The sequence below is a fragment of the Eschrichtius robustus genome, chromosome 16 (assembly GCF_028021215.1).
Source record: "Eschrichtius robustus isolate mEscRob2 chromosome 16, mEscRob2.pri, whole genome shotgun sequence".
Lineage (NCBI taxonomy): Eukaryota > Metazoa > Chordata > Mammalia > Artiodactyla > Eschrichtiidae > Eschrichtius > Eschrichtius robustus.
In genome coordinates this window covers 52,513,328-52,531,632 of record NC_090839.1, presented here as the reverse complement: position 1 = coordinate 52,531,632, position 18,305 = coordinate 52,513,328, and the positions used below count along the sequence as shown (strand labels likewise).

The following is an 18,305-nucleotide window of genomic DNA, read 5'->3' as shown; positions in this document are numbered from 1 at the left end:
GTGGCGGGAGCGCGGGCCGGGGCGGGGCGACGCGCGCGGGACCGAGCACGCCGAGGTTTCCAGCGGGCGCGCCCCCTCAGGGGCGCTCCCATTGGTCGGCGGCGGGAGCGCGCGCTTGCACGCACGGACGCTGGGCGGGGTCGGAGGGCGGGCCCGCAAAGCGGGTAATGTTGTGACGCCAGTCTCGCGGCAGTGCGGACTGGTACGTCTCTCCGGATTGGTGAATCGACAGCCAATAGAGTGAGAGCCTAGGCTGTGATTGGCCCGGGCCGTGTTGACGGATGCGTGAGAAGAAAACGCCGCCTGAGCTCAGAGTCTTGAATCCGGCGCGAACCGGGTTTTTAACTAAAAAGTGTAAAAGTGTAACTGAGGCAGATAAACACACCCTTTATTGGCTTGAATGCATGCTTTTAAAGTTCCTTAGCGTTGCGGCTGGTGCTGGGCACTTAGGTTGTTTTTCTTCGTTTAAGGAGAAAAAGGAGTGTTTTAAATTCTAGTGTTCATGGCCCCTGATAAGAGCGATGGTGTTTAAGGGTACAAACTTGTAAGGAGTAGTATCTAATGCACGGTATAATGGATACAGACAATAATATTGTACTATATGTAATGTGATAAGTATCTCTACATGCTACTCATATAATATACAAATGTATCAAAGCAACGTTCTGTATACCTTAAACTTACGCAATGTTAAATGTCAAATTTATTCAATAAAATTCTGGTGTTTATGAAAATGGGGTTTTTTTAAATAGAATTTTCCTTGTATGTGTGTGATCCAGCGCCTAGCTCCTCCGATTAGGTAGTACCTACATTTTCCTATTATTTTTTTATTTGTTTAACAGTGTGGACCTTTTTGCTGCTTTTTGCTATAGTAAGTTTTTTAAATGAATGACATTACTTTTTTTTTTTTCCAAAATTAGTTTAACCCACCAGACCGTTAGGCCAGGGCAGCACGTTGCTAATGCCTTAGGGAATGCAGTCCGCCGCGAGGGTTAGAAACCAGGTTAGTTTCTAACCGGATGAACTCGTATCGTTGGCTACTATTTTCTCTCCAATGGCGTCCATAAGGCCCCCAAAGCACTGAGCGCATGTCGTAAGTTAACAGCGTCAAGGAACCATATTGAATCAACTGGCTTTACTCATAAATTCTTTTGAACGACACCCTCCTCGAGACAAAGCAGACAAAGCAGAGTCTAGCAAACCTTTTAGGGTCCAAAAGACCCAGCAATAAGATTAACCAGAGAAGAAAGAATCTTAAAGATGGCGTTCCGTTTCTTTCCCAGTCTCTCTGCTGCCTTCCTCCACCTGACTGACCTACGCGGTTGGAAACGTAACTACAGGTGCGGGTCCCCAGCCGGCCGTGTATTCCTATCACATCTAGAAGAATTTATCAGCTTCCCTTCTCTGCGCGGAAAGGCATATCCTGGCCTCTTGGCCCCCCTCTACGAGCTAGCGTTTTTAAGTCTAGATAGCGGCCGCGAAGGGGGTAAATTGCCCTGCAGCACCACGGAGCTCGCCACCCGCTGGAGGAATCCTGCCCTCGGCTCCGCACGAACATTCCCGATCATCTTCGGCTCTTTCCGGCCTCTAGTGGAGCTTCGGGCGGCCTCGGCGTCCTCTAGCTCAGCTTCGGCTGTATCCGCCTTGGGCTCGCAGCCGTTGTCCCGGCAACGCGCGGCGGCGCTGCGGCCCAGCTAAGGTGAGTGCGGTTCCCGGCCCCGGGCCCAGGAGCAAGAGGGTCTGGGGGCCGGGAGCCGGGGAGGAGGGCGACGACGAGGCGGGGCCGGGGAGGGGCTCGGGAGGCCGGGGCGGCTCGCGGTGTCGGGCGGTTCCGGGGGCCTGGAGCCTGGGGCCGGGAGGAGGGCAACGCCGAAGTGCACGGGACCCCTCCGCGCGCCCTCCCGGATTATTTTCGTCTAGAGATCCTGCTTGGGCCGAGCGCCCGAGCTTGTGGCTGGTCAGGCTGAGGCTTGGGGGTGCGGGGCGGGCGTCCGAACGGTCAGCGCGAGACAAGGACCACCTCCGGCGCAGACAGGTCTGACTGAGGGCCGCGTGGCTGTGCGAGGCCCGGAGGAGCTGACCCGGTGGCGAGGAGGCGGCTCCGGAGGCGCTCGCGGTAACACTGGGCCTGGGAGGGAATCAGAAAACCACCTTTTCTGCGCTGTCAGTCCTGCGGCCAGGGGAACCGCACGCATGGTCCAAACCAGAGATGGCGTTCCTTCTTGTCCATGGGATGCAGCTATGACCCTGCACTGCCGAGGCCCCGGGGGCTGTGGTGGGGGCGTGGTGAGGCTTTTCGGGGTGGCCCCTAGTACCCACACCTCTCCACTCTGCCGCCATTGCCTCTAAGTCCTCTGGTTCCCTCCCGCAGCATCTCCAAGCAGTAATGCAACTGAAGTGATCCTTAGTACCACGAGCCGCTCAGTTGAAAGACCTTAACATTTTCTTTCCCAGAAGGTGGTTTAACGGAGGCGTAAAGACCTTGCACCGCTGGAGGTGAGAGGATCAAATCGGTGAGAACAAATGGAATTTTTTTCTTTTCCCCAAAATTTATATATTGCCAAATCGCCTTATGTTCTAGAGACCCTGAGTTTGTTTTAAGGAACAAAACAAACTTGTGTTTCTGAACTGATGCCATTAATAGATGCCATTAGGTCACTATTTTATTGTTAGTCATCTCTTCTCATTATGTTTTTTTTTTTTAATTAATTTATTTGGTTGTGCCGGGTCTTAATTGTGGCAAGCGGGCTCCTTAGTTGTGGCATGCAGACTCTTAGTTGTGGCATGCATGTGGGACCTAGTTCCCCGACCAGGGATTGAACTCGGGCCCCCTGCATTGGGAGTGCAGAGTGTTAACCAATGCACCACCAGGAAGTCCCCCTCCTTATGTTTACATTGGTAACTTCTTTTGTAATTATGCAGGTAATATTTATTCATTGTAGAAAAATGTTAAAACACAGGTGAAAGGAATGATGAGCAATCACATATACACTGTAAAAAAATGGACTCATTCACCCTGGACTTCACCCACCCTGGATTTAACCCCCTTTTTACAACTGTTCCATGGCTGGGGATGCTCCGATGGCCCCTCACCCTGTGGGGCAGATAATCTGGTAGGGAGTGGAGGATGGTCAGTCAAACACACATTTACAGTAAACTCTGAATGCAGCAGGGGAGAAATGCAGGGTTCTATGAGGACTCTGGGCAGAAGCACTGGACAACCTAGAAATCAAGTCCAAGAGCTCAATGGTGGAAAAGAGGCTTCTTGAGTACCCAAAGCAGGGGTGTCGGGGAGAGAGCTTCTGGGAAAGCCCCAGGCAGGAAGAAAGTAATTTAAAGATCTTTCAGCATACTTGCTTTTTACAAAGTTATGTTTGAAATAAAAGATAGAGGAAATCAGGTTTAACTTTTTCAAGTGCTATTATAATTCTTTCTCTATCATTACAACAAAATTAATATGTTACTCATTTTTCCAAGGCATATTTTCAGAAAGTAAACTTTTTAAACATGAATAAGAATTTCCCGTAGCCCAGAATTTAGACCCTTGATTGGATGCAACACATTAAAACTCACTTTAAAAGGTTTCCTTGCTGCATTAAACTGCCCAGTTTTTAACCTGGTGTGTCTCGTTGTCAGTGGCTCTGTGTGAACATTTGCATGAAGTCTTTACTCAAGGAAGCCAGAGCCCTGACCAGTGTGCATGCCCCTAAGTGATGTGTGCAGGACCCAGATCCTGCCCTCTCCCCTGACTCCAGCCCCACATCCCCCTGCTCCTCTGGCCAGTGTCCAGCTGCTCCGCTAGGAGTGCTGAATGGGTTGCTCTTCAGCTTGTGGTGGGTATATATCAGGGTATATATTCGTAAGAGAAAGATAAACATTTGAAATGTGACTGTTCATTTCTACCCACCTGCCTTCTAGCTTCTGGAAGAACAGGGTTTCCCTCTTTAGACCCAATCTGAGCCTTCATGGCTTCCTCTGATACAACTATTGTATTGCTAAAAGTAAATGGCATAGTCCATTCCCTACTCTAATGATAGAATTTTGCAGGTGCTGGATAACTTTTTTGCACAATTTTTTTATTGTGGTTAAATATACATAATATAAGATTTACTATTTTAACCGTTTGTAAGTGTACAGTTCAGCAGCGGCATTAAGTACATTCACATTGTTGTGCAGTCATCACCACCATCCATCTCCAGAATTTTTTTCATCTTCCCAAACTGAAACCTTGTATACAATAAACTCTAATACCCCATCTCTGCCTGCAGCAGGCCCTGTCAACTACCAGTCTACCTTCTGTCTCTATGAATTTGATGACTCTAAGTACATTATATAAGTGAATCATACAGTATTTGTTCTTTTGTGTCTGGCTTATTTCACTTCTTCTAGGTTCATCTGTGTTGTAACATGTGTCAGAATTTCATTCCATTTTAAGGCTGAATAATACTCCATTGTATGAATATACCACATTTTGTTTATTCGTTCGTCGATAGACATTTGGGTTGTGTCCACCTTTTCACTATGAATAACACTGCTATGAATATTGTGTTCAAATATCTGTTCAGATCCCTGCTTTCAGTTCTTTTAGGTATATATCCAGAACTGGAATTGCTGAATTATATGGTAATTCTATGTTTGATATTTAGAGACCCACCATACTGTTTTCTGCAGCATCTGTACCATTTTACACTCCTACCAAAAGTGTACAAAGGTTCCAATTGCTCCACATCCTCACCAAAACTTTTTACTTTCTGTTTTTCTGATAATAGCCATCCTAATGGGGATGAAGTTGAATAATTTTAAATGATAGCAAACCAACTCACAAATAGGCTTTTCTCTGCTAGTTAGCTTCCCCAAACTGACTGTAGGATGTGAAAAAGTGGGCAGTAGTCAGACTGTCATTCCATTCACCTTCCTACCCTTCCCACAAAGGGACAATATGCACATCTTTTCCAGGAAAGAAAGAAAGATGTTAAGTTCATGTAACTGATGAAGTTCATCTTCTCCCCAGTTGCTCTGGCTTTGCTTCTTTGACTCCCTAGCAAATGAATCCTTTTGCTCCTGACACCTCAGAGGAAGGCAGGGACAGCCTTGGTTTTCTATCAGAAATTGGGTGCTAGGTTTTTCTGTACATTTCTCTTCTGTGAAGCAGTTTGCTTTTTTTGTTTGTTTGTTTGTTTGTTTGGAAATGTTGCTTAACGGGGAGCTATAGAAATATAAATTGTCCTTATTATGATTGGGATAAAAATGATAAAGGTTTACACATGTAGTCTAGTCCATGGGGCTTTTCTTTATTGTTTTGATGGCAGTATGTGTTATTCTTTTCCATCGTTCCAGGTCTAATCCCTTGCCTCTAGTTGTATATTTTTCCTGTTAGAGACCTCTTCCACATAAAATTGCCTTTATTGGTCTGAAGGGGTGCTGATAAGTTGCCGAATGTCTTGTAGGTTTGTGATGCTTCTTTTTCCTAATTCTATATATAGTAGTTTTGTTTTGTTCAAGACCAACAGGACTTGGTTGTCTTTTCCCTCCAGGTTTCAGCCCTGACCAGGCCTGCGTTTCGTCATGGCCCTCTACTTTGACCACCGCATAGAAGCCCCAGATGCAGTTGGGTCTCCCTCCCACATCAGTTGGCACCCCGTTCACCCATTCTTGGCAGTCGCTTCCATTAGCACAGCCTCAGGAGGCAGTGTGGATATATATCAGGAGCAGGTGAGTGCGGAAAGCAGCAATTCTGACTGCAGTAGCTTCTGGCTTTTGTCTCTCTTTTGTTTGTGTTTGTGTGTGTGTGTGTGTGTTTCTCACTGAGGTCCAAACTCCCAATATTATAAAAGCCCTATTATGTGAATAACTCTTTTACCCCTGCTATTTAGTTTTGGGGACATATTTAGGAATGCTCAAGGCAGAATCCGCAGTCAATTCACGGTCACCAGCAGGGTTGTCTGTCCATCCTTCTCCAGCCTCCCGTTGGCCATTCGAAACTATTTGTTTCCTGGAGCTGCCATAACAAATTACCACAAATTGGGTGACTTAAAACAACAGAAATTTATTCTCTCATAGTTCTGGAGGCCAGAAGTCTCCAACAACAGGTTAGCAGGGCCCTGCCCTCTCCGAAGGCTCTAGTGGAGGATTTGTTCCGTGCTTCATATTAGCTTCCAGTGTAGCCAGCAGTCCTTGGTGCTCCTCGGCTGGGACCTGTATCACTCCAGCCTCTCCCTCCATCCTCACACAGCCACCTGCTCTGTGTGGCCATGTCTCTTTCCTCCTCACATAAGGGCACCAGTCATACTGGACTAGGGCCCACTCTAATGACCTTGTCTTAACTTGATCATCTGCAAAGACCCTATTTTCAGATAAGGTCACATCACAAGTACCAGGGGTTAGGACTTCAACACATCTTTTTGGGGTGCACAATTCAATTCATAACAAACTTTCTAGACGCTCCTCCTACTTCACCAAGAAAGATGGATTTCCTTTCCCACTCCCTCCTCTGCCCTCTGCAGTCTCGATGTCACCCCTGAAATTTCACCCAAGCAGCCACACTCATCAGCGATGGCTACATAACGTGTCCTGCTGTCCCTGCCCCCCACACATTCCACCCTCCTGTAGGTCCTCCGGAGAGCACCCCCGAGGGTCTTCCTCACCCGGCCCCCTTCAGGCCACCCCCTTCCCCGCCGGGCCCTCCAGCCTTCCCCCTGTCCCAGACAAGCCTGCCGTTGGCCCCCCTCAGAGCACATCCAGGCCTCTTCTCCCTCTTATTTCCTCCTCCTGGGGTTGCATTACCATCTATCAGTGGATGACTTACAAGCCTGCGGCTCCAGCCCACCAGTCCCCCCCAACCCCTTAGCAAGCCCTCCCCTCACGCTCCACAAAGGGCAAACCCTCCTGGTATGCTCATCTTGGTCTCATCCCAGGTGTGGGTCAGTATTTGGCCCCAGTGCCAAGCACAGTGTCGCCAACTATTTCAGAGTAGATGCCTCCCTTCTGGGAGTCAGACAGCTCTCCAATATGTATCATAAAATTTTCTTTAGAGTAAATATTATTAAATCCAAAATAATAGCAATTTTAGATTTTTTTTTCTGCACCCTGCAACTTGTGGGATCTTAGTTCCCCAACCAGGGATTGAACCCGGGCCACGGCAGTGAAAGTGCGAAGTCCTAACCACTGGACCACCAGGGAATTCCCTAGATAAAATTTTAAATTTTAGAAAATTTAAAATATACTATTACAAAACAAAGTGTACTTCCTGTGTTTCTAATTGGCACAAGGAGACCATTAGGATTTCAAAATAATGATTTATTGGATGATAATGAGGTCACAGATGTAGCAGGTGTAACTGAGTTTGCTAGGAAGAGCCCAGTAGAAGTACTGAGAACAAACTGAATTAATCTCTGAAAACACGTTTATACCTTAAACCTACTGCCTTAGAAAATTCTAGAAAACACAAGAATATACCAGCACGTATTCAATTAGCTGTCACAGCAATGACATCATCACACATCACAGAGCTCCGGAAAACTGCACTGTACACTCATGAGAGAACGAGAGTTAACAGGGCAGATCATGTCTTCATATCATCCTGAACATGACTTTGGCGTCGCAGACCCCAAAAACGTTCTCGGGTCACCTCACTACACTTTGAGAACCTTGGGTCAACACACTTCACCTGCTGGCCCACAGCTTCTTTTTGTAAATAAAGTTTTATTGAACTCCCTGGCGGTCCAGTGGTTAGGACTCAGAGCTTCCACTGCAGGGGGCCCAGGTTTGATCCCTGGTCAGGGAACTAAGATCCCGCAAGCCACACGGCGTGGCCAAAAAAATAAATAAGTAAAAATAGACGGAAAAAATTTTTAAGTAAATAAAGTTTTATTGATAAACTGGTCCATGGGGTCAGTTGAATGTTTACGCTTTCATAGTTCAGCCGAGGCAAGATGGGTGTTTCTATGAAAATTAAATAGAATATTTCCTTAACAAACTGCTCATTATGTCCTCTAGCTGATGTCATTCCACTGATGAGGCAGAAATTCTTAGAGTAGCGGCCACTCCCCGTAAAATAAAGAATTTACCTCGTGTGTCACAGGGTGAGTGCGTGCCAGACACGCATATCGAGAGGTCGTTCCGGGTCACCTCCCTCTGCTGGCACCCGACGCGGCTGATCCTGGCTATTGGCTGGGAGACCGGAGAAGTGGTCGTGTTTAATAAGCAAGACAAGGAGCAGCATGCGGTCCCCCTGACGCAAATCGCCGACATCACAGTCCTCAACTGGAGCCCCAACGGGAACTGCCTGGTGTCGGGGGATAGGGTGAGCAGACATGCTGAGACACTGACTTCAGATCTCTGCATTGCCCTGTCCATGCTCTTAGGGACCAAATTATTAGAAACTTGGTGGTTGCCGAGTTCAACTGATTTTGTCGGCTGTCATGGCAGCTTTTGTTTTATATTGGGAGGAAGGTTTGAATGTTTTATTCTACCATCTCACTCTGTGGCAAAAGTTTGTAATTTTTTAAATGAACGTTTCTAGGTAAGTACATTCACAAAGATGGGGTGGTGCTTCATGTACCCCCAAACCCCACCTTCCCTGAGCACACCGCTTCGTTGCCTAGGAGTCCCTGGTGCTGATCATCTGGCCCAGGGCTTCTTAAGCAGGTCAGTTTGCCCCCAGAGGACACTTTGCTGTGTGTGGGGAGACTTTTTGTTGTCACAGTGGTGGTGGTGGGGTTGCTTTCTACTGGCATCTGGTGGGTGGAGGCCAGAGATACTGCTCAACATCCTCCGATGCTCATGGCAGACCCCACAGCAGAGAATTACCAGCTCAAGAAGTCAACAGTACACAGGCTGAGAAACCTGGTCTAGACCTGTTTGATTCAAAAATGACAGCAGAAATTGTACCATGTGTTTATTTATTTTACATGTTTAAGGTAATACATTTACATGTTTCAAAGTTCAAAAAATACGAAAAGGTATATACTGTAAAGACTCTCCAGCCCCACCCCATCCACTCCCTCCCCTTCCCTACCCTCCAGCACCTATAGCTTCTTCAAGTCTCTCCAGCGCTCCTTCAGTACACACAGGAACACACAATGCATTCTCTCCCCAACTTCCAATTTTGAAAAATTTCAAACCTTTAGGGGAGTTGAAAGAATAGTACGAACAACACCCTTGTACCCTTCCCATGAATTCAGTAGCTGTTAATGTTTTGACACATCTGCTCTCTCTGTATATCTGTATTTTTTCCCCACGTATTTGAGAGTTTGTCACAGACATCATACTTCATCCGTAAATGCTTTGGCATCGATCTCCTAGGAGCGTAACCACGTGTGCTGTCACACTCAGGAGGGTGAAGCCCATGAACTGGTTTCCACTGCTGTGCCATCGGTGTGACAGCTTCTCCTGCTGTCCCAGTAACGTCTGTGCTGATTTTGTCTGTACCCAGAAGCCAGCCAAGCACCACGCTTTGCGTTTGGCCGTCATTTCTCTTTGGTCTCCTTTCATCAGAACTGGTCCCTGGTCTTGTCTTTTCTTTCTTCTCTCTCTCTTTTTTTTTTTTTTTTGTCTTTCATGACATCAACATTTTGAGGGGTCCAGGCTAGTTCCCTTGTAGAATGTCCCTCGGTTTAGATCTGTGTGGTTGTCTCCTCATGACTGCCTTTAGGTTAAACGTCTTGGCTGGGAGCTTCACACAGAGGGCGGCGTCTCTTTCCTATCTTCCTCGGTCCTTTTCACATGAGGGCAGTGCCAAGTGCACCCTGTTCTGTTTCTGGCTTTTCACCTGACGCCGCGTCTTCCAGGTCTTTCCATGGTGGTGCACGGCGAACCTCCTTGCTCTCTTTTAACCTGCCCTTCATTACACCAACGTGTTATCATTTACTTCCCCAGCCTCTGTGGATAAATGGTCTCCAGTCCTTTGCTAGACAGTGACACAGTGGCTGGCCTCATGCTTTTGTCCTTTTGCACGTGTGAAAGTTTAGAGAAATTCCTGGAGGTGGGATCCAGGGCATGCGCTTGTGGTTTGGTGAGTGTCCCTACACCTCCCTCCATGGGGCTTGACCAGCTCCCACCAACCCACAAGCGTATCGTATCCAAGCTCAGAATTTTGCCTGGAAAAGTGCTATCTTGGTCGTGTTCTAGTTTGTGTTTCTCTTCCTCTTGAGAGTGAATATTACTTAGAAGAGCCATTTGTACTTCCTTTCTGTTCATATCGCTCATCCACTGTTCTGTTTATCCTTTTGTCTGGATTTTTCTAGTCTATTCCCACCTAATGGCATTGCTCTGCCCCCAGATTCCTACTTCTTTGGTGATCTTTCCCACCTCCTTGCTCAGAAAATCCCCTAGAGGAATAAAAGAATTCAGGGTCATTGAATGCCATCATTCTCATCTTGCCTTTATTAAGAAGCAACTAACAGAGTAGATGACTCAGGCATGAAACAAAGCCCAGGTTGGCACTGACCAATTCTTGGAGTCAGGATTTAAGAACAAAAATACCTAGCACTTCTCTAAGAAAATCTACAACTGTGCTGGTCCTAATTTCATACTGGACTCAGGCAGGCAGAAAAGTAATAACGAATGAACAGACACGCTCAGAGCACTGACCTCTGAGACACCTGCTCGCAGGCTTGGCCCAGGGTCTTTTCCACTCTCCCACCAGAGACCCGGTTTGATTACCGTGAGACCGACCAAACCTGCTGAAGCAGGAAGACACATGTAATCTGCAGCCCTCAGAGTGTCCCGCGGTCTCCAGGGACAGGAGCAGAGCTGGCTTCCGACATCCGGAACCACAAGTGAGGTGTCTGCTGCCAGCGTCCACCTCTCAGGGCCCCTTCCTGCACAGCCGTCTCTCTCCTGTGCCATCCGTCCAGGAGGCTGCTGGAAACAAAGGAATCCACCCGCTCCAGTTTCACCCCAGAGATGACCTACCCTTCCTCCTCTGTCCCAAGTCCAGCTCGGGCCAGGTGCCGCCTGTGCAGCCACCCTTGGGCCTGGGGCAGTGGGGAGATCTCTGGAAGAGGACACCAGGCGGACACTTGGTCGGTGAAGAAGCGGGGAGGACAATGCATGTCCAGGGCTCATCTCCCTCGCACTCTCCTGCTGGACAAGAGCTGAGGGCGAGGAGCAAGTGCACCTACACATGGGAAAGGGCAAGTTGCTTCCTGATCTCTGAGATAAACCATTAGTGAGCCAGCTGTGTGAAGTGACAATGTGTCCCAACAGTCGTATCTGGAGCCCTAACTTCACACTAGTCCCATAGTACGTTCACCTCCTGCTCTGCACGGGACTGGTTTCCCACCTGAGGGTGAGACGCTCTCACTTTTCCTTCAAGTCTTACTGGATAAAGTTATTTGAATGAAGTGACCTGGAAGGAATGGCAGCGAGTAAAGAGACCACTCTGAACACAAAGGATCCCCCCCGTCAGGAGTAGTAAGAGGTGCAAAAACCATTTAGAATTTAGGGGCAATGAGCAGGAGGCCCCAAAGAGGCATCTGCTTTGCCATCTTCTACTTGGCGTCTGCGTGTCTACCTGGTTACAGGAGACCTGAGGTGACCTCCTGTGGCTTCCCCTCCTCGTGTGTGTGTGTGTGTGTGTGTGTGTCCTTGTGTCAGAACAGGGGTCTGCAGTCGTCTGACTGAGCAGAAACCACTGCTCCAGGAGCTCCAAACGTTTCCATCCTTCAACTTCTTCCCCAGCACAACAGTCGGGGGATCTGGACGGGCCGAGTGCTCGAGTTTGTGTTCAGGAGCCCAATGAGCTGTCAGCTGGAAGCTCGTGTATACTAATAAAACAGAGAGTCATTTACTGTGTTAAAAATTAAGTGCTGGACGGGAGTTCCCTGGCAGTCCGGTGGTTAGGACTCAGCATTTTCACTGCAGGGTCCTGTGTTCAATCCCTGTTTGGAGAGCTAAGGTCCCGCAAGCTGCGCAGCCGGGCCAAAAAGAAAAAAAAAGAAAAATTAAGTGCTGGACGATTGCACTTGCAGGGCAGAGCAGAAGGCCATCTCCACAGAGGCCGTGTGTGCCTACAACACACAGCAGGGCCCAACTGCTGGCTCCTCTAGGGAGGAGGCTAGGTGATGGGGAAGGAAGCCTTCCCATTTCTGCCCTTATGTGTGTGTTTCACTGTGCAAGCATTATTTTTTTAATGTTATTTTAAGAGTAATTTGTAAACACAAAAAAACCAATAATGTTTTTATTCTTTTTTTTTATAAATTTATTTATTTTATGTATTTATTTTTGGCTGTGTTGGGTCTTTGTTGCTGCACACGGGCTTTCTCTAGTTGCGGCGAGCGGGGGCTACTCTTCGTTGCAGTGCGTGGGCTTCTCACTGCGGTGGCTTCTCTCGTTGTGGAGCACGGGCTCTAGGTGCGCGGGCTCAGTAGTTGTGGCACACAGGCTCAGTAGTTGTGGTGCACGCGCTTAGTTGCTCTGCGGCATGTGGGATCTTCCTAGACCAGGGATTGAACCCGTGTCCCCTGCATTGGCAGGCGGATTCTCAACCACTGCGCCACCAGGGAAGCCCCAGTGTTTTTATTCTTATCTTTATAAAGCTGGCAAAGTCAAAAAGAATGTGTATAATAATATATGATTCAAATTCTATATATACTCATGTTACATACTATTTCTGATCTTATATACTTTTCTTAGAGGTCCACTGTACAAGTTGCTTTTTAAGGCCCACATTTTTTTTTTTTTTGGCCGTGCCACACAGCATGCAGGATCTTAGTTCCCTGACTAGGGATCGAACCCGTGTCCCCTGCAGTGGAAGCGTGGAGTCTTAACCACTGGGCTTCCAGGGACGTCCCAAGGCCCACATTATTTGAAAATCATATTCTTATATACAGTAAAGCAATGTTACCCAGCATTGGGGTAATGAAAGCGGCTTGAAAGAAGTGTGGGAAGATGACCTCACTGTCTGCTAAAACACCCACTGACCGTGAGCAGGAAACAGGCCTTGAGGACTGCTCGGGCAATGCAGCAAAGCGGCCTCAGGGTCCGAGGGAAACACTGCCATTTGGCAAAGCTTAGCTTGTCACAGCCAGAAGCCCTCCTGGAAAATTGCTCCTGGACCAAGTCGTCTCCCCGGCAACTTGAACTTTTCTAGCAGTTGTCTGAGCCATTAATTTGAGATTTTGATGACTTTGATGTTGAACATATCGTACACCTGGCACCCAGATCTTGGTTTCTGTTGGTTTCTTCCAATAAAAGGAACCAGGGCTCCTTGGAGAAATGGCTGATCCTCGGGCTGGGGCAGGACGGCAAGCCCGGAGGATCTGTAGGCCAGGACGTGAGGAGGTGCTCACAAACCCACAGTGACGGGTGCATCGAAGGGACAACAGAGCCGGAGGAAAGAGCTTCTGATGGCGGAGCTGGAACAATTTGAGTATCTAAACAAACAAGGGAATATTGGGTCATAACCCAGAGTAGAAAATAAATATCCATGTGTCCATCCATGCGTCCATATTGATGTAAATCTATGATTTAATAAATCAGTAAATGGTGGACAAGAGGCATATCTCTCCAGATGATCTAGGAGGTGAGACATAACTCCCCTTCCTCTGTGTGGGCTGCACACAGCGACTTCCTTCCAGGCAGGACAGGATGGAAGGAAGGAGGAACTCCCCAGTGAGGGAGGTCACAGACATGACCTCAGCAGACAAGTCACGCCGAGGGCAGGGAACCCTGATCCGACGTGTCGACAGCAGCACTTGACCTCTGGTCTTCCTCTCAAACCCACCACCCCGACAACAATGAGAAAAACAGACAAATCCCGCCAGAGGGACATTCTACAAAACCCCTGATCGGTCCTCCTCAACAGCGTCCAGGCGTCCAGAACAGGGGCATCTGAGCCACCGTCCCAGCCCAGGGGGGCCCAAGGAGACATGGCGACCAGATGTCTGTGGGGCCTGGACAGGGTCCCAGGGCAGGAAGAACTGAGGAGAGGTGAATGAAGTACCAACTTTAATTAGTATCATGCGCCACAGTAATGTAGGGTCAGTAATAGGAGAAGCTAGGTGTGACGTATGGAACTTCTCTGAACTCTTTGCCACTTTTCCTTAAATCTGAATCTATTCCAAAATTAAAGATTTGTTTTAAAAACTGAACACGTGACACTTGTTATTTCCAGGGAGTGTAGATGGGAAGGGGCACAGAGAGGAGTTTCTGGTTCCTTCATTGAACACTAGAATCGTTTTGAGTTTTTCATGGTGCACATATAGTAGTAGTATAATTTTAAAAGAAAAAAAGGAGTAAGCCTATGCTCTGTTGCACAGTGTTACCCTCACCCTCCACCAGTCACTTGCTAAGAATGTGACCTTGGGTTTTCCAGCTTGGTGTCCTGCTCTTATGGAAGTTGGACCAAAGGGGTCGAGTACAAGGGGCACCGCTGCTGAAACACGAGTATGGAAAACACCTCACTCACTGCATCTTCCGGCTCCCCCCTCCCGGCGAGTAAGTAGAGCTCGGGTCGTGGCTGGCGGGGCCGGGGATTTAGCTCCTCCTGACACTGGAGGGGTCTCCTCTGTGGTTATACCACCTTCGTCCAGGGAGCAACGAGGAATCTCTGTCACATTTGCTCTTAGGGACCTCGTTCAGTTGGCGAAGGCAGCTGTGAGTGGTGATGAGAAAGCCCTGGACAAGTTTAACTGGAGGAAGAGTGGCTTTGGAAGTTTCCTGAAAATGGGACCTCAAGAGGGACTCTCATTCTTTGTCACCTTGACCGATGGTAAGACGCTCAGGTTGGGGTCTGGGGACACTGCAGTGTTTCGGAGTGTCTGGGAGATTATAAGCGAATGGATGGCGTTTCTGCATAAAATTGCAGGCTGTGCGCCACTCCCAGATGGATGCCTTAGCTGGCTTGTGCAAGTGTTTATCCAGGATCCAAAGGGTGGCTTCACCTTGACCTGATAGAGACAAATTGAGCTTTATTTGCGTTTGAAGGTTTTTCAGGAGGAAGCTGTCCAGGATGTGCAGCCCCAGATGAATCGATGCCAGGGGCACCCGGCGTGGTCTCCAAGCCAGCAGCCGGGCTCAGCTCTGGGGTGGGTGTGACCGGGGCACGCTGGACCAGCAGCCCTGGCAGGGCCGGGCCGTCCGTGCTGATTTAACACGGCTTCCCCACCGTGTGCTAGGAGGCAGGCGGCGGCCAGTAGATGCAGTGTGAGGTTCAGAGAGATAGAGGGTCTCGTACACTCACAAGACGTTCGTGAGTGCCTTCCCCCATGGGAAAGGGGCCCTTCCTGGGGTGATGGGGTTTGAGGACTGTGAGGCCAGGCAGCTTAACCGTGACAGGTGACAGCTGGGAGGGGCTGGGGCATTTGTCAGTTTAAAAGTAGAGAGACTTGGCATTTCAGGAGGGGAGTTGGAGGGACCCAACGTGGGCACTGTGGGGGTGGCGGGGGCCCTGAGGGAGGAAGGAGACGGTGGCAACTGGAGGCCTGGCTCTGCAGGGGGTGTCAGCACTGCCCCTGCTCAGCAGCCGTGCAACTGGGGCAGATGATCCCGTGTCTTTGTGCCTTAGCTTCTGAACACGTACAGTGGGGATTGGGATAGTACCTGCCTCCAGAGCCTCTGCACACGGAGCCCGCACACATCTGTGCTCAGTAAATGCTAGTTACTGTTATGATTAGCCTCCAGACAACCTTGAACCTTTAAGCTTAATAAGAACTCAAGTTGTCCACTGGGAGTGAGATGGTAGGCGGCGTGGAGGGTGAGGAGGCTCCCGAGAGCAGCAGAATGAACCCAATCCCAAGAACTCACAGGAGGTGCTGCCACCGTGCTCAGAAGCCTGAAAGTAGAACCAAGAGACAGCTCGGGGGCAAGAGGAGGGTATCCAGGCTGGGAGGGGCCCTGGGGCCGAGGCGAGGGCCTGGGGAAGGCAAGAGGGTACAAGCCAGATGCCGGCCAGTGATACCCGGTACCTGGGATGGAGGGTGCAGGCCGAGGCTCCGGGGAGGGTCATAGTTAAGGCCCTGGCAGACGGGTGACGGACGTGTACCTAGGGGACTGAGATGACCAGAGCATGGAGGCTGTGCATCAGGAGGGTGGTCAGTGTGAGCGCTGGACAGTGGTGGAGGGAGGATGGCAGACACAGAGGTCCAGGCTGGACTGACCCAGAGATGGCAGACGCAGGGATCATGTGCCAGTGTTTTTAAAATGGCTTATTTGTAAATGGTTATGATGAAGATGTTTATGTTGAAAGTGTCCCTAAGTAGGTAGAATGGCTTCCAGGGAGTGTCCAGCCTCCATGGACACATCGCTTTCCCACAGGGACCGTGCACTACGTGGACGAGAAGGGCAGGACGGCCCGGGTGGCGTCCACGGACAGCTCCATTCAGACGCTGTTCTACCTGGAGAAGAGGGAGGTGCTGGTGGCAGTCACCGAGAGCCTGCTGCTGTGTCTGTTCACGGTGATGCCCGAGGGCGCGGCCGAGGAGGTGATGAAGGTGAGGAGGTGATGGGGGGGTGCCCCAGGGGGTCTCCAGCCTCTCTTGCCCACCTCACACACCCCTTCGTTTTGGTTGAGGAGTCTGTGTTTCAGGGCCACCACCAGAGCTTTAGCACCTTATTTATTGTGCACCATTGCGGTCACAGGTGGGGGAGACACCAGGCGACGGGGCCTCCCAGAGCCACAGGAGGTAGGGGGCTGTGGCGGGGACGCCTGGCTATGTGCAGACCTTGAGGGTTGTCACCAGTGTTCCCTCTGTGACACTACCGCTGGCCCACACATATGCATTGCTTTATCCGAGGGGTGTGTGACAATCACAACTCTGGACGCCCTGCCATCCACATGGGTGCCTCGCCCCGGGCCGGGGCACTCACTCGTGGGAGGACGCCAGGAGGCCTGGAGCGTTGGGTGTTGGTCAGGCAGCGCGTGCAGCTCCCTGAGGACTGCATGCCGCTCTCCTGCCACTTTCTTGGTTTACACCCAAGGATTCTGTGGTTCTCAGAGGACTCCGAACCTTCCCTAAGATGCTCTGGTTGATGCAGAAAAGTCGGTGTTCAGGGGTCCTTTGTGCACCTCTGTCTACACAGCAGTTGAAATGTGGTCACCGAGTCCTGTGAACCTGGGTTCAAATCCCCCCTCAGCCCCTTGCTGGCAGGTTTTCTCTGCACACAGGCTGTGACAAGCTGCCTCACCCCACGCGGGGCACCCCTGTCATTAACTACGTAATGTGCAGTGGTCGCTGCTTTGGCCTGAAAGGCTGGGGCTGCCCTTCCAAGTGTCCACAGCCACCCTCACTTCCTCCACTTGGTGAGTCTGCGGGGAGTCACTGCCAAACAGAGAGTCCAACCGCTGAACAGGGACCTGGTCTCGACGAGGGCGACGTGCTCCTTTCGGGTTGTTGTTGTGCAGGTAAAGCTGAGTGGAAATACGGGTCGCCGGGCAAACGTCGCCCTGATCAACGGCAGCCTTCTTGTGACCGCCACTGGGGAGGCGGTCCTCAGGTAAGATCCCGACTCTGCAGAGAGCACTGGGGTTGAAAATTCTGTCCCACACAGTCTCTTGAGTACACTTTGTATTGGAGTGTAACATGCATGTAGAAAAATGCACAAATTATGATGAAGTGTTACTAATTGGGCACATCCATGTAACCAGCCCTGAGATGGAAGAACAGAACATCAGAGACCCCAGGCGTTTCGCCCGCCCCCGCAGGGGTCACGCTGTCCTGACGTCTGCCTGCCTTTTTGATCCCCATGTAGATGGAATCCCGTGTCGTGTTCTCTTGGGTCCGGCTGCTTTAGCTCATGTGACATTCAGGGGTTCTCCCTGGTTGGGTGCTTGGAATTCCTTTGTTCTCATCGTGACCTGGTGTCACACAGGAACCCTCTTTTATTAACAACTGCTCCCTTTGTTATGAACAAGACGTAACATAGACAACGTAACAACGACATGCTTTTCTTCTCAGAGTCCAAAGGGCCGTGTCTCTTTCCTGATTTTTAAAGTTTGCTCTGCGAGTTGAACAAGACCCTCACAGCTGAGGGAAGCCCACTAACACAGTCCCCCCGTGGGACTTTCCTCCTTGCCTTGTAGATTCTGGGATTTAGAACGAGGAGAGAATTACGTACTGAGTCCAGAGGAGAAGTTTGGTTTTGAAAAAGGAGAGAATATAAACTGTGTTTCTTACTGTAAAGTCAAAGGTGAGACTTCCCAGCGTCAGAGGGAGAGCCCACCTCAGGCTTTGCTCTGGGCTGCGCAGTGATGACGTGGAACTCAGGGCTGTTCTAAGAACCATACCTCAGTTACAACTATGTCAGTCACTCGAGTACAGTCAGCCAAGAGCAAATAAGAGGCAGGAAAGCTGTGTTGTCCCACG

General features: G+C 49.6%; 1 protein-coding gene across 4 annotated transcripts in view; it reads left to right on the top strand.

Annotated features, from left to right (window-relative positions):
• The first annotated feature begins 1,616 nt into the window (after positions 1 to 1,616).
• The window catches only part of IFT140 (intraflagellar transport 140), a 70,226-nt gene continuing 53,537 nt past the window's right edge, over positions 1,617 to 18,305 (top strand). The window contains exons 1-9 of one of the 4 annotated variants that reach the window (XM_068525046.1): positions 1,617 to 1,699; positions 2,455 to 2,513; positions 5,535 to 5,712; positions 8,081 to 8,302; positions 14,318 to 14,439; positions 14,571 to 14,713; positions 16,258 to 16,433; positions 17,345 to 17,436; positions 18,023 to 18,129. In XM_068525046.1, the coding sequence (XP_068381147.1) occupies positions 5,566 to 5,712; positions 8,081 to 8,302; positions 14,318 to 14,439; positions 14,571 to 14,713; positions 16,258 to 16,433; positions 17,345 to 17,436; positions 18,023 to 18,129 (1,009 nt within the window). In that variant the 5' untranslated portion in view covers positions 1,617 to 1,699; positions 2,455 to 2,513; positions 5,535 to 5,565. The other 3 variants (XM_068525048.1, XM_068525047.1, XM_068525049.1) reach the window with 3 other exon arrangements.